The 16,676-nt window shown below is 46.7% G+C and overlaps 1 protein-coding gene across 10 annotated transcripts in view; it reads right to left on the bottom strand.

Annotated features, from left to right (window-relative positions):
• Positions 1-760: 760 nt before the first annotated feature.
• Positions 761-16,676, bottom strand: part of Foxp (forkhead box transcription factor P) — a 294,667-nt gene continuing 278,751 nt past the window's right edge. For 8 of the 10 annotated variants that reach the window (XM_078196985.1, XM_078196989.1, XM_078196992.1 and 5 more), the window contains 4 exons: positions 14,404-14,534; positions 6,751-6,826; positions 5,853-5,965; positions 761-4,811 (listed from right to left, as the gene is read on the bottom strand). In XM_078196985.1, coding sequence (XP_078053111.1) covers positions 4,562-4,811; positions 5,853-5,965; positions 6,751-6,826; positions 14,404-14,534 — 570 coding nt within the window. In that variant the 3' untranslated portion in view covers positions 761-4,561. The remainder of the gene's footprint in view (positions 4,812-5,852; positions 5,966-6,750; positions 6,827-14,403; positions 14,535-16,676) is intronic. The other 2 variants (XM_078196986.1, XM_078196990.1) reach the window with 1 other exon arrangement.

Below are 16,676 nucleotides of genomic sequence, written 5' to 3'. Positions count from 1 at the left end.
ATGTACAGTATGATATAAGTCCTTTTTTTTTTTAATCCGTCATTTCTAAACACATTTATATCGTGAAACACATCGATTTACGTGTATAAATCTTGTCGTACCTAACAGGATCGTATTTTCCTCATCATTTTAAGCATCATACAAAAACGATGTTCAGTCTTATACAAAGAAAGTACAGAGTGAAAATCATATAGCTCTTCGGACTCACTTACACAATTATACACTACTTAAATCGATTAAAACCGAAAAACCGCTAGATCGATCCTCCGCCACCACCTTTTTTTCTGCCGGCGAGAAAAAAAAACGGTTCGATGAAACAGCTCAAACTTGGTTGGTAGTTTTCTTTCAGTAACACATTTAATTTTTCTTGGTAAAATCGGTACATTTTTACAAGGCAACTTATCATACAATACTTAATAAAATAAATCCAGACGACAAAGGTTCTAGGAATTTTTCGTCGAATTTAAATTCTAAAAGAGCTCGGACCGCAATTCAAGAACTTCCTCGTCTCCGCCACGGCTTTTTCGAATTCGATCTCGTTTTCTTTCTTCTTTTTTTCTATCGCCACGCGCGCCCACCCCGCTCCCGTTATTTCTTCTCGTACGGCACAGGATAATACTGAAGGATTCTTTCACGCGAATCGAAGCGACGAAGCGCGATGCCAAAGATACCGGTCCGAGAGAAACGCGTCCCCGTTGTGTGTAACCGTGTCTGAAAAAATAGATCCCCGCGATCGGCAGTCCACCTCCGTCCCGCGACGAAGCTGTTCTCGCCACGAGGAGAAAAATCAAAGAATCTGTTTAGAAACGTCTAAAGCGCCGCGTTTCGGTCCGATAACAACCCCTAGAACAATAATCTGATATGACCGCGGGTGTGCCGCGTTGCGCGCGCTCTCGCCCCCTCCCCCTCGCCCTCAAATTAACGAATTCCGCCACGAAATGAATTGATCGTCGACTCGAGAGAGATGGATGAATTAAAAAAGAAAAAGAAGAAAAACCGTTTCGCACCGCGAATTATCGTCCGCGCGAAGTATTATCCGGCCGAGAAGTGAAAACCAGCGACGCGGACATCACCGCCGAGTGCCCTCGTTTCCCGTCCGCCTTCGACCGCGCGCTCTCTCGCACGAAAAAAAATTTAAACATCTCTTTACAAAGATCTATCCGAAATATACAACAAACATAACAGGGAACGTTTAAACATGTACAATATAGAATATTCGCAAGGTAACAGCGGCCTACTATACAAAAAGTTCGTGAAAACGAAAAAACGCTCGTTACGGTCGCCTCGTGCTAATAATGTTTCCGTGTTCGATACTTCGCGTCCGATCACTCGGAGCGGAATCGATCGATTCGCTGTTTTGTTGGGTTCTCGCCGCGCCTATGCGATCGCGCCGATCGTCGTCCGCGACCCCGCGACGGTCGTTTCCGTTTTTCAGTGAAAACCAAAACGAGGAAAGCGCGTCTTCTCGGCCTGATCGAGCTGCCCGGCGTCCGAGAATCGACGGTCGTCGGCCCGCCCCCTCGTTCCTCGGCAAATTCGAGATTTCGTGTGTGTTTCTTTTTTCTTCAAAAGTAAAAATTAAATGCAGCCGGGAAACGCGAATACGCGAGTCCGCGTTGTTCCTCCTGTGCGGTGTACGTGTCGTCCGTGTTCCTGATCATCGCGTGTATGTATATATATTTATATAGACTTTTATATAATATATATATATATATATATACCACGCTATCGGTAAAACTCATTCATCCGCAGAAAAATGTACGCAACGTTCGCAAATCCCTAATGCCTCGACGAGTTCAACTATTTACAGGAGAGTCTTCTTCTTCTTTTTTTTTTTTCTCTATGGTATATCAAGTCCTTAATCCATTATACACAATACATATAGACTTAGATTATGTAATATGTAGCATTTACGTGAAAGCGAGCCCAGGTCTTGCACCGACCGCGCACGCTCGCGATTCTCTTTACTCCCTGCGACCTCTCTCCGTTTCGCCGCGTTGTTCTCGTTTTACAGCCTGACCGCCGCGACGACGTACAGAATATAATACTAATCGAGGAAAGCGAGGGGTCCGATGATTCGAAAATGAAGGGAGGTGGGGGAGGGGATACGACGAATGACGATGGTTCCAAGCTATAGAAATTCTGCGCGCGAAACTTAAACGTCTAACTATTTTACAACCGGAATGGACAGAATAACTAACACAGGTACGAGACGACGGTGATAACAAAACGAAACGGGTGGTTGGTGGTTGTTCTTGGATTTCGAATCGCGCGCGGCTCAGAAAGCAGAGAAAATGTGAGAAATCATCATCGGCGACGAAATGCTACGCGAAGAAGAACGGATACGGTCCTCGAAATCCAAGAGCAACTCGGCTGTTCCCCAATTAGCAGGGCACCTCTCCGAATTCCGTGGGTCCGCCGAGGATCGCGCGAACGCGCGCACGGGAAACGCGGCGGCGGAAGCCTCGCCGATTAAGCACGCCCCCCGCGATATAGGAGCCGCGAACTATCTACACGCGCTACCGTCCTCGAGAACTAATTAATTTACAAAAATATTACAAACAAACGTGTCACTCCTACGAGTCGAACGGAATATATCACACACACGGTCGCGGAGCGAGTCTTCCCGTCGCCGCGGTCCGTGAAACCGTGCGCTCGTCGCGGCGCGGCGTCGTCGTCGGGCGATCCGATAAGATCGGCAACGAAGCGGATCTCGTTACGATTCGAGAAGCGTTCTTTTTTGGCCCTCCGACCGGACCTCGCTTTCGAACTCCGTGTTTCCCAGGGGCCCAGAAGTTCGACGATTGCGGCCCCCATTTTTTTTTTGGACGCGACGCTTCTCTGTCCGACGTCGATCGGACCTGTCGAGTGTCCCGTTTCGATCATTCGGTACCGAGCTTGATTAACGCGCGGGACCGGGGATGGGGTGGGTGAGGGGGTGTGTCTTGTTTCTTCGGAAGGGGCCATCGACATCTAATTTCTTATAATTCCGATACGTATACGTATTAATATATGTTTATGTATATGCATACATAGTAATTGAATTTATTTATAAGTGTTCGCGTTCCATCCGCTTCGCCTTCCGTCCGCTCCCTCTCGCGTCGTCTCGTTTCCTACCTCCCGATCGTCTCTCCCATCCGATATCGAGGCAACCTCCTCGATATCGTCTCTCGCGCGCGCGCGCGCGCTCGCGTCCCTCGTATTGTTCCTCGCGCGACACACGTCAACTACTTACGAATTAATTGTTCTCTAAACTATACACAGCGCTAGGAGCAGCGGACCGGGCCCCTTGTGTTTCGAAACGCGTCACTGATATGGGCCGCCGTTCGGCGCGGAGTCCGGCTCGCGAATCACACACACACACACGAGAGAGATTTTGATCCTCACGAATTGCTTAATTGTTACATACCGGCGCGATTACATTACAGACTAAAGAGTGTCAGTCGTTCCCGCGAGTGCCCGGCCACGCGCCGCGGCCTCTCGCGATCTTTCTTTTTCTTTTTTTTCTTTAATTAGCTTTTAACCCCACAGCGGCAGCGGCGGCCATTCCTACGACGATCGAGACTCGGCCGCGTATCTTTTTCGTCGGTCGCGGAGAATGATGGAGGCGCGGAGGAAACGATCGTAGAACCGAGAGGTCCGTCGATAACGGCGATCAAACACACCCCGGAAGCTAATTAATCGCGCGCACCTCGCGGAGACACGCGTTCATGCGCGCGCGCGCGCGCGCTTGCGTATGCGGCCGGAAGTTAAGAAACGAGTCTCACGACGACGGGGTCTCCTCTCTTTGCTCTCCTTGTCTGCCAAGGATTTATCGACTGCGGATATAATTCGTTTCCCTTCTTCATTTACTCGTTAATGCAATGTACACGAAAGAGAGAAAGAGAGAGGGAGAGAGAGAGAGATAGAGAGAAAGAGAGAGAGAGAGAGTGTGAGAGAGATACATATTTATATGTATATATTTGTATGTATATGTATATAGATATAACCGCGGTTCCGAAATGAAACGGAAGGAGAGAACAGAAAATACATCGTTGTTCGCAATTGCTTGAGTAAGGATATGGATCGAAGGATCGCGAGGGGTTCGACTCTCGTCGACGTATCGTCGCGACCGATCTCGCGCACAGGCTACGTTGCGCGCACCGTGTTCCGCGTTCGTTTTCTTCTTCTTCTTCGTTTTCGTCTTCGTCGTCTTCTTCTTCTTCTTCTTCGCCTGCGTATTCGTCGTCGTTGTCCTCTATACGTTTTACCTTTCTGCGTGACACCGTTTCGAGAAGTCGAAACCGTTTCGAAAAATCACGGCGTCGGATATGATGAGTAGCGGGTCTGTTACGAAGGAGGAGAGTGGAGGATGGTCCTAGGGGGTTTGGGGGCGTTCCATCGTCTTCTTCGATTAGGCTTCTTCCTCTACCAAGAAATGCTTCCGCCCGTTCTCCCTGGCTAGTTCTTCGTCGGCACCGCGGATCCGCTCGCGAGGAGGCCGCGAGCCTCTCCGCGTCCCTCGCTCGCACGCCGGCTTCAAAGCGACAGCTCGAACCTATTCGCTGCACGAGGAACGATACTACGCCTCCATCTGATCCTCGGGAGTCATGATGTCCGGCGCCATCGACAGGTCCTCCGCCATGTCCTCGTCCTGGCCCGAGTCGTGCCCGTGGCTCTCCGGGTACTCCCTCTCGTCCACCTGGTCGTCCTCGCCCTCCGGCTCCACCGGCGCGTCGACCAGCTCACGTTTTATTAATCTCGTCAGCTTCCCACCCTCCGGGCTCTGGCCTTCCTGCTTTATGTGCACGGCTGGTTCATCCAACGGTGACCTACGGCGCAACGGAACGTCAGCCACCGTGCATTGCATTTACACGGGATAGTTTAATCGGGGCGGTGGGATTGCAAGCAATCTTTTGGTACGACTACGAATGTTATCACTTTGCCCTGTACCTTGGCCCTTTTCGACGCTTTTATTGTCGCGTTGGCGATCTCCAAAATTTCATATAGCTAAATGATTTATCATTAGATTACATCTATGTAGGCAAAATATAAAGCTTCTGCTTCGATTTCGAGACTTTAGAATAAAGTGGATGGTTGGCTTATGTCAATAATATTTCAATAATTTTAGTAGCGTTAGTCAGTGTTCTTAAAGTCTTTTCATGGGACTCCTGATTCGTATTCTACTTTATCTAAGAGATAAAAGCATGAAATCCATAATCTATTCATTATTGATTTAATAATTTAATGTAATTACTGGCATAGCCCTTCTGGTTGGCATTAAGTAAAAGAACTACTGCCATTTCGTAAATAAAAATCCTATGACAATGAATCTCGGCTTAGTTTAAAGCTTGAAGCTTCTACTTTCATCACCTAACAATCGTTTTTCTCTAAAAAATTTTTGCATGATTCGGCAGGTGCGAAATTGAAGACACAATTTCTCCCAAAGTGGTAAAAATTGAAAATGAAACTGATGCAACTTTAAACGTTTACAGAAACGTTAAAAATTTTTTCTAGCGAATCGGACTACTATAGGCTTCTAGATTAAAGTCTCCCCTTTCCAATGACACCTTAAAACTTGATCTACGATTTTTTCTGACCGTTTTATCGAGCTTCGAGTGACGGGAGTATTGTGAACGTTTTTAATATTATGCGAGGATTTCGCATGATCGAGCTAGCTCGAGTATAGCACTTGGTAGTCAACGGTATGGCAAGCTTCCTGACAGCTAAAGTGTTACTGAATGTTAACGAAGCTTCCGCAGCGTTTGGTCGTCCCGAAGGCGTAAACGGGAAAGTACACAGAGAAGAACAATTTGTGGTATTAACAATTGAAGAAAATGGGTTGCAGATTAGGTGTAGGCGATTCCACTCACATTAAGTCGTTGTGGGTTAACACGTGCTCCTTGTCCGGGCTCGTCGTCGTCGACGTGCACATCGTGTTGTTTAGAAAACCCATGTTAGAGTCCCCGAGTGCCGCCTGGAAATACTCAAATTGCATTAGATGGTTAGTCAGTACAGTCGTTCGATCACCTATCATTGAGGCTACGGAAGATACATTAATGGTAATCAACAGACTGCGGGCGTGTACAGTATCGTACGTTCAATTATACAATTGAGTTAAGAAACTACACTTAAATGCGTAATAACATTTTTTAAACTGAACTGGACAGCTTCAATTACTTTTAACACTAGTTCACTGAACAATGACTAAAACACACTCTATTAATTTTTACTAGAAACGATAAATAAAAATTACAGATTGTAGTTTCTTAACTTATTTATCGAAACTTACAAAGAAAATTGAACCCTTTGCCCTCGAAGCCATTTTAACTGTAAACGTGAAACAATATTCCTGACTAATAGTATTTCTATTCCATGCAATAAAGTGCACTTTTATGCGTACGAAATTGATTTTTGCAACTCGTAGCAACCGTTTCGCTACTCAACAATTTTTCAAATCTAAACCTTATTGTTCTAAAAATTATTTTGGAACGTAATAGAATAATTTTAGTGGCGCCTCAGAGTCACCATTCGAGTGCAAAGGTTTAAAAACTGCGCTGTTAAGATAGACGATCAAAGATCGCAAGAATCGCAGTTCTGTCACAATTTCGACGTCTAATTGTTCAAGAATATGCAAATTTTTAGATCTTCAAGTAGTAAGTAACATGGCACGGAAATTAAAGAGGCGACACAAAACTTTCCCATAACCGGCTTGTTAGCACGAGAGAGCAGTCTGTCGACGGTTCGCAGGTGTTAATTATAAACAGTTACCTGGAGATTGGCGTTCAAAGCGTCACCGTACATGGTCGGGCTGTGCGTTAAGGTCGGACTCTTCGACGGGACACCCCTACATGATCGACAGAGAAAATTCGATTAGTGATCGTCGGCAGTTCGGCTGTGAATTGTGAATTTCTGAAATATAGAAACGCGTGTGATATATAAATATATATAGAGAGAGAGACAAGCTTTATTTTTTATTTTAGTACTGTGTCGATGTATACGGGGGGGTTGGGGTTGGGGGGGGGGGCGGGGGGGGCGGGGGGGGGAGTAAATTCTCGAGAGTAATATTCGGTTGGGGGTTTCGTGAGGGGTTGGGTGGTTTTTTTTTTGTTCGGGCGAGGAAGAGGGCGGGTAAAGATAAGAGCTTCGTGTGTACAATGTGTGCACGTGTGACTGAGTTTTAATATGTAAAGGTATATAAAGATAGAAAGAGACAGAGAAATAGAGAAGAGAGAAGAGAGAGAAATAGCGAAATGGAAAGAGATAGATATAGATAGATAGAGGAATATAATATGAAGAGATGTATACACGAATATGATATATAAATATATATATATAAATATGAGAGAGAGATATAAAAAGAGATATAAAAAAGAGATCGTAAAGAAAAGAGTTCTCGAAAGACTCTTACCCATTTACCATGATCATTCGCCTCGTCCAACGATCGGCACTTGGGCTGTGATTGAGCGAGATTAGGTAAGAAACAAAAAAAAGAGTGTGTAGACAAAATTGTTGAAAAATTTAGCGCTCCCGTTTCCGTGGATCATGGTCGCGGACGCAGATCGAAGTTTGCGCTTCGGTCTGTCGTCGCGGAAACGACGTCGTGGGCTTATAAACGGCACCGAGGCTTACCTGGTGCTTACCTCCTCCGTACGCTTTCTTCCGAAAACCGATCCTCCGATCGTTTCGGTATCCGAACGCCGACCGAGTTACCCTGCCCTTTTCAATGGACGAAAGGAGGGGGGACTCCCCGCCTTCCATTGAAGAGAGCACTTCGGTTCTCTTGCAAACAATCGACCCTTGGACAATCTCTGTCGGGACGCGCGCGGCATCGTTTCCGAACTTCAGACTTCGATTTTTTGCAAGAGACAGACTTGGCATGCGAATTGAAAAAATGGAAGAAGAGAGAAAAAAATTCTGCCCGGAGCCGTTTATCAAGTGACTTGGAGCGCTGCGTGTAAAGATATCGAGTGAAAAGAGAGAAAAGACAGATGTAGAGAAAGATGTAGATAGAGACAGAGAGACAGAGAAAGTGTAAGATAGAGAAAGAGAGATAGATAGATAGATAGATAGATAGAGAGAGAGAGAGAGAGAGAGAGGTAGATGAGAGATAGGTAGAGAGTAAAAATAGACAGATATATATATATAGAAAAAATGTTAGAAAACGTTGATATAAAAAGACGATGTTAAAAATAGTACAGAAAATTTTACCGGAGGTTGCAAAAGTTAGTACGTAAACCGTGAGGTACCTGAGTTAGAAGAAGGGTGGTCGGTAGAGGCGATGAATGAAGAATTCCGTATCATCCGAGATTGCGGTTGTGACGCTTAATGTACACAATTTACACATGCGCGAGTAGCCCTGACACACATGGTCACCAGTCACACGGAAAAAACCATTCTCACGTCGAAAAAAGCGTACTAAAATGGTAACTCAAAAAAATAAAGAAAGAAAGAGAGCGAGAAAGAGAGTGTGATAGAAACAGAGTGAGAGAGAGAGAGATAGACAGAGATAAAGACAGACAGACAAAATAATAAAAAAAGAAAGAACAGGCGAAACAGAAACGGCGAGCGCCCGTTATCCGTCGGCGTCCAAACTAAAAAACGCAAAAGCATCATCCGCCTTCCCTTCGGGGAACGCTGTCGTCGATCGGCGGCAGCCTCTATTCTACAGCCTGTTGCTCAAACGGCGAAACCAAAACCGAAAACGGTACACGACACAAACTGAGAACTCGTCGGACAAACGCTTCGTTTTCACCGAGCCAACACCGTCGGAAAAAAGCATCGGAAAAAAAGGTGTTCCCCGCGCGCGGCCAGGCGCAAAAAGGTGGAAACAAAGAGGAAAAAACCGGCAACGGAAAAATCGCGCGCGGAAGAGGATTAACCAAGCGCGGCGGAAACACATCGCTGTGTTCAGAGCAAAAATGTCGGCCGTCGAAAACAAGATGCAACGAAACGTTTGTTCACGCAAACACTTTTCCACATTCTCCCAAGACACTGCAAACGCCACTACGTAAGCACCATACAATTAGAAGCACAGTGTTTTCAGTGGTAGGATAGTCTTACGGGTTCATTTTCTTATATTATTATTATTATTATCATTATTATTATTATTATTGTCATTATTGTCATTACTGTCGTAATTATTATTGTTATTATTATTATTATGATTATTATTAATGTTTCGAGACTTTTCATTCTCGGATGTACTATTCTTTTCTTTTTTTTTTCTTATGCTGTTTTCATTTTTTTTTTCTCATTTTGGGGGACGAGTATAAAATGACAGATTAAGGAAACCTTTGATTATCCATGCGAGCAACCACTAAACACATCAGAGATCCTGCAGCACGGACCAATCGTCCTGTGGCTGGGTTCCTGCAGGATCGGTCGGGATTTTAAGCTCTCTCGGGTGTGCTAGAGCCTCGGGCTACGGTTCTAGTGACGTTTACGGGGAATGTACTAAGGGGGCTGTTTTGGACGTCACGAGCAGAGGTGCGCAAGATTTCACCGACCCCACACGGATTATTATAACAAGCCCGTAATTTGCCGCGTACGAGTTCGCGTCCACCTTTGCTACCGCTCGACTCCACCGCGTGTGCTTACTTTTCCTCACGCGCGTAACCGAATGAAACCGGTCAACACTCGCACGGCCGTCGGCGGAGAACTTACTTGAGTGGGTGGGTCTTTTCAGACCCACAGATCATTCTCATAGCGTCTTCGCTTGGTTTCTCAGACGACTGTCTTATTCACGATCATCCCTTTGAACTTTGATGGCCGAATCCAGCGGATTTTTTTCAACGCTGTTCTCGCATGCTCTCAGCTTCTCTGCGATTCGTTACTTTGTATTTATAGGTTCGAATTATTTTTCCTGGACTTTGAACGTTTCCTTGGGCCTAAAAAGACCCGTGCGGGCCGAGCGAGAGTCGCGGCATCCAGTGCGCGCGGTTCGACGCGAGTCCGCGCACCCCTGGCGACGATTGAGAAGGATCGGATGGTTCTACTAGTTCCGGTTTCTGAAGGTGAGACGGGTTTTCTAAAGGCAGTTTTCGAGGCAGGCATGATGCGGAATTCGTTTCCTGGTGGGTGGGGGTGGATTGGATAAACTGCGTAGAGCCGCTCCCTGCTGCCTTGGTGGTCATGTTACCCCGCGTTGAAGTCTCTGTCGCGGACGGCAGGTAGCAAGTGGAATCGGCGGTTCCGAGTCAGACTGCGGCAGAGAACGAAACGCGGCACACGGCGATCGTGCTCACCGGAAAAAAGTGACTTGAGATCGATTTCCATCGAACGATTTCGTACACAGACCGAGAAGCCGAGCGCGCGCAAGAGAAAAAGAGAGAGATAGAGAGAGAGCGAGAGAGAGAGCTCTTTGTCTTTCTTCCGAGAAGACCAGAGAAACAGAGGACGGAAACGGCAAAGAACGGCAGAGAGAAAGAGTCTCGATCGCGTTGAACGACAAAGGCAGCAGGCACGAGAGGGCGTTTAGTGGTTCGTATATTCTTTTTTCAAAAGAAAAAAAAAATATATAAAAATGAAAAGAAGAAAACAAAGTCTTTTTCTTTCTCGTTCCCGACAACGACCAAGCGTGAAAACCGTCCCGGTCGCCGCGCACGAAAACGATATCTCCGCGGTTAAAGGTCAGAACGTCGCGCCAGCCAGCCAGCAGAATTCTAAAAAGTGGTAGTGCTTACTGTGCGGAGAGGTGGGGTGGAGTGGGTGATGGGGTTGGGTCATATTTCCTGGGGCGGCCGCGGGACAGATGCCGCCGCTTTACGAACTCGACGTCGTCCACCATCCAGAATGACCCGAAGTCGTCCTCATAGCGCACAAAACACTTGTGCAATGATAGATTGGTGCGGATCGCGTTCTGTATACACAGACAAGACCACCAAGAAATAGAGAAAAAGAGAGTAAAAAAGATAAAAGGTTGTTTTTGTTTGTAATTCGTTTTTTTTTTTTTGTTTGTTCTGCTTTTCGTTGTAGATCGTCGTCGCCCCACCACCGTACACGGTGTTGTTCTCTCGTCTCGGTCATTTCTCGCTTTGCTCGCGCGGAACATCGGCGCGCGTCGCTTTTCTTTCTCGTATCGTCGGCGGGCTCCCGCTGCCGCGCGCCGCGCCGCGCCACGCAGCGCGCGCGCTCTCTCTTCTCTCGAGCGAGAGAGCCCCGACATACGTACACTCTCTCTCTGTGCGTCTCTCATGCAAGAACCGTAGGGACCGGTCTTCTGTCCGTCCGGGGCCGGCCGACAACCGGCGTGGTTCGCCGCGGCGGGACATGCTTGCTTTTACCCTCATCCTCCCCCCGCGAATCGAGACCTATATAATTTTCTCTCAAGTCTCGATGTTTGGTTCGTCTAGAATTCGACGTCGAGCGACGACGAACCCTCGTCGATGTCGAATCCCGGCATTCCCAGAGTATCGTAACAAAGAACAGCACAGACTCGCATGAAGTAGGGGCGGATAAATAGAGAGAGTGAGAGAGAGAGAGAGAGAGAGAGAGAGAGAGAGAGAGACAGCGAGACAGATAAATATATATGTATGTATGTATAATAGAGATAGATAGAGAGATAGATATATATATATAGAGAGAGACAGAGACAAAAAATAATCCAAAGACGAAACGTAAAAAAGAGAGAACTAGAAATATGAAAAGAGAGTACGGTAAAAGTAAAAAACGTAGGCGGCTGCTTCCTTTTTGTTCACTACCTGACCGAAGTGCATGATCCGCGGTTCTCGCCTCAGCACTGGCGCGTCCCGCATCCGGCATCCGGGCATATTCGAGACTAAGGTCTCGGGCCAAGAGGCAATTCGGCGGCCCGTGCCCGAGAATTCTCGATCGGTTAGTCGCTGCAAAGCCCACATGCTTGTTAAAAAGCAAACACACACCACACACGCGACTTTTAACTACGGTCCCGTTTTTCCCTTCCGCACGAGCAGAAACCGGGCTCCCATCTCGCAATCATTCCAGCCTCCTCCTCCACCTTCAAATCCTCCTTCCTTATCCTCCTTCTTCAACTTTTTCTTCTCCTCGCCACGATCAGCATCGTGATCATCGATATACCACACACACGCGTCCAACAGCCACGCAACCACAGACACGGCTACCATCGCACACGAGAGGCTGGGGGTTGGCCAGAGTTCCAGGTGTTCACACGCACAAAAAGGGGGGCGGGGAAGAGAGAGAGAGAGAGAGAGAGAGAGAGAGGGGTTTCAAATAGATATAATATTGTGAAGCGGCGGGGCCTCCCGAGCACAATTTTCCCCGATGAATCATGCCGCGTCGGTTGTCGAGCAGGGATTAGATAAAAGTCACAATAAAAAAAAATTGGGATAACAGCAGATAAAGCTACAAGCTCGAATTAAATAGGCAAACACTGGGTCGGCTATCTAATAATAAAAGAATACCGAGTTTCCTCCGGTCGGCGGTGACCCGAATGGCCCGGCGTGTTTGCTCCTCCCCCGGGGTACCCGGTTCGACGCCGAGGCATCGATTAAATGGACAGTCCATGCTCGATATCTGATTACGATGCTTTTTGCTTCGAATGGCTCATTTCGAAAAGCCAATGTTTGTTCGGCGTGCTGTTCCATACGAATGTACAAAGATTACGAAGTGTTTGACTTGGTATTCATTTGAAACATCGATGTTCGTTCCGAGAACGGTTACGCGTTCAATGAAATAGATAAAGACTGTTGACTGTCCGATAAATAGGGTACTCTTTATGCTAAATCAAAAGTTTCTACGTCGAACACGAAATGTACGAGCCGAGAACAGTGTAATTCTTTTTCACTTTAAATACGCGATAGAATTCTATTTCTTGCATTAAACGCTTCAATAAAATTGAGTTTAAAAAACCCCGGAATTCTAGCTTTTTTAAAAACATTTTCACTATTTTCTATTTCATCTATTCTGCTCAGCTAAAAGACTGCAAAGTGTGTTCTGCTTACGGGATTCGTTTGGTAAATTGTTTCATGCAAGCTTCGATTAAATGGTCAGGCAATGTTGGCTGTCAAATAAAAGGTCGCAAAGCTTTCTGCTCGGGATGTTCGTCGACGACGACGACTGTCAATGATTTTTTTACCGAATTGTAACTCGGGGGGCAGAGTGTGTTAGCGAGTCACAGACAAAATATAGGCAAGCTTTTCGACGAGCACAGGTTACCGATGCGGGGTGTTAGGAAAAGGAACGGCGTGCACGCACACGCGCCGTTATCTACACGCAGAAATAGGTACTAGATAGAGAGAGAGATAGAGAGATAGAGAGAGAGAGAGCAAGAAAGAGCAAGAGATAGAGAGAGAAAGATAGAGGCACGTACAGGTATATTACACAGGTGGTAAACGAGAAATCAAGATTAATAGGCGGGGTTCTAATCGGGGGCACGCGTAAATCCATGGAGAGAAAAAGTATGCAGAAAGCGTGCGTGTAGGTGCGTTATAATACATACAATAGGAGGCTTGCACACGCGAGCGCGATTGCGCCGCACACACGCTTAAACCTTATTGAATAAAGAGAGATAGACAGATAGACATAGAGAGAAAGAGAGTACATGTACAATAAAGACAAAAGTAGCTATGAATAGTAAATACGTGAATATAGAAAAAAGCTAGATAAATATATATGTAAAAGTATGTAAAAAGAGAGATATTAAAAACACTATAAAATGTATATATATATATAAATACGAATATATACACATATATAATATATATATATAAAAATTGTGGTAAACATATGTAAAAGGACTAGTATATGTCGCCGGCGTACATGTATACATACGGGACAGGTGCTTGAAAAGAGTCCTGCAAAAATCCGTCGATAATAGATGTGTACATGTACGCGACGAGACGACTAAGGGGGGTAGTTAGCGTAAATGTAACAAGAGAGTAAAAGCGAATAGGTGAAGTATGTATAAATACACATATAAATATCTATAAATATATATATATAAAAAGACATAGATAGAAAGAGAAGAAATATATAGAGATATTAAAAAACGGGGATCTCGTTTGGCGGTGGATCGTTTTTTGGGGGGGGGGGAGAATAGAGGGGGTGGGGACGGTGGGATGCGACCGAAAATTTCGTGAGGGTGTATATATTTATATATATATATAGAAGTATATATATATATTATAAATCCGGTGGTATCGTGGGGGTGTCGGGGGGCAGGAGAATATACAATATTACGTGATATCGAAGAGAGAATAAAAGAATAGAGATAGAGAATAGGTATAATCATCGTAAATATCTATAATATATAATAATATATTTATGTAGAGAGAGAGAGAAAAGATGGAGTGATAAAATAGAGTGGAAAAAAAAAAATTCGCGGCTGTAAAATCTGTTTTTCTATCTTTCGTTCATATTTCTTTCTTTTTTTTTTTTTGTTCTTTTTTGTTGTTGTCGGTGGGACGGGGGCGGGGGGCAACGTACCCGGTCGTGCTGCAAGCGCGTTGAGGACGTCTCTTGTAAAACTCCACTTCGTCCACCGTCCATACGGCGCCTTTCACGTTTTCGACTCGCATGAAACATTTGTGGAGAGACAGGTTGTGTCGCACTGCGTTCTATACAAAATAATACACAGACTAAATAAGCAACGCAAAAAACGAACGGAAGCGAACTCAATCGCGCGTGGCCGGCTGTCGATCGGGGTGTGGCCGATCGGTTAGAATCGGCGTGTATTATTCAGGCGGCTTGATCTCATCCTCGAGCATCGGACGCACGACGGGTTATCGTGGGCGATGTGTGATGACGATGACGATGGCGATGCGACCGACACGCAGCGAACTGACGGAGGGAGGGGGGGGACTTTTCTTTTCTTTATCAGGCTGGACGGAGATCCGTTCTCCTCGCCGAGGTGATGGGCAGAGGGGGGTGTGTGGCGGGAGACGTGTGACTTTGAGTTTTGCGGGGGAGGGGCTGTGGAACGGGGTCCACCCGGGGACCGGGTGCGACTCGACCGATTTTTCTTTTCTTTCCCTTCTCTTTTTCTGACAAGCTGTTTCGTGTGTTTTTAGGGGAGGGATGTGTCCCCGGACTGTCACCGACGCGAGTCCTCGCGTTTCTTAAACTCCTCCAATCGTCGCGCGCGCGGAAGCATTTCGATCGCTGAATCTCGGTTATTTTACAGAATAAAATGGTTCGATTTACCGGGCGCGATCGAGCGCTGTTAATCGATTGGAGCATCTCGCGTGGAGCCACGCGGCGGCAGTCCGCGGACAGTCTCGATAGAGCAACTGAACGAGTCGGTCGAAAGGAGCAAGAAAGCTGAAAGAACCGATATCAACTGATGGAGAATAAGAATTAGTATACGTCTTGTGAGAGCAGCAAAAAGGATTAAACCCGGCGATGGTCGCGCAATGACAAGGCCGTAAGAGGACATAACGAACCAAAACGATTAATCGAAAGATACACGGTATATATGTGGCATTCCTTAATCGTTAATGCACAGCTAGTCATCTAAGTCTAGGGGCAACGACAACAATCATACATGCCGCAGGGCCGTACAAAATTCCAAAAGAAGAAGAAGTAACGAAAAAAAAAAAAAAATAAAGAAAAATAAACAGTAGAAACAAAGAAATCAGGAGAAAATTTGTCTGAGACGCCGCCGGCGTCCTCCGCCGACGTGGACCGGAACGTTGGCGACCGCGTCCAGCCCGGCGACGTGTCCCCGCGGCTTGTCCTCCTGCACGCGACGACTGGATCCGCCGTTGACCTGTGCTTTGCTTTCGAAAATTTTCAGATACACATAACCATGCGAGGCGAAGCGTCATGGCAAACGTCGATTACTTCCACCCACACTCGCACACACGCAGAACACACGCGCGCGCAACCATTCTTGCCAACAAAACGGACCCCGTGGGATCGCATTACGACTCGATCGTGCGTCGCGATCGTTGTGTGGACTCGATCGCGAAGAGGCGCGGAGTTCGAAGGCGCACTCGGGGCGAATAGAGGGTCGACCGGCTGACTCAGAAAACACCATGAGATGCTAAAGTCAACGTATCGCAGCGAGCCGAGTCGCGAGGCGCTTGCTGCGAGTCGATTGATCGCTCAAGGCGGTTTCCTCTGTTCGAATCGAGACGCTGCAGTTGGCAGTCCTTGAGCGACCAGCGGATCTACTCGGTTGCGACTAGAGGCCCTAGAAACCCTAGAAGGTAGGCCGGTCGTTCGTTCCAAGCTCTGCCTCGTTAAAAAACGAGACGCGAGAAACACGGCGACCTTGCCCGTCTAGGAAACAAGGTATCACGGGCGCGTGACGTTCGCCGTCGAACACGTGAGCAGAGAGATACGGACACGACACGGCCCCAGTCCACGAACGAATCGTAATGCGGCGTAACTAGTAATAATCCGCACGGTTGGACCGAGTCTCCCCCGTTTAACCGGGAAAGCAACACAATGATCGTTACCAGCTCGTCTGCTCGGCGCGTCACTTAGCCTGTTAATTCAAATTAATACGTAAGATTATCTGAGATTCTTGAAAGCTCATCCTTTCTAGTTAAACGCATTCAGCTTAATCTGCCTCGTAAATGCAAATTGCACGCGGCCAGTCGTTTCGTCTTTGTGGCTCGCAATCAAAAACGTTGCATAACTCTCCCGGAGCCACACGCTGAGTTCATCCATTCAGCGGATGGAATTTATCCGTGTCCCAGAGGCTGATGTCGCGTAGACGCGCGTTTTTCGTTTTGCCTGGCGAGAGCGCGGCT

The sequence above is a fragment of the Augochlora pura genome, chromosome 3, assembly GCF_028453695.1.
Source record: "Augochlora pura isolate Apur16 chromosome 3, APUR_v2.2.1, whole genome shotgun sequence".
In the NCBI taxonomy this organism is placed as follows: domain Eukaryota; kingdom Metazoa; phylum Arthropoda; class Insecta; order Hymenoptera; family Halictidae; genus Augochlora; species Augochlora pura.
The sequence above is the reverse complement of the archived record's forward strand: the minus strand, read 5'-3'. Positions and strand labels throughout refer to the sequence as shown.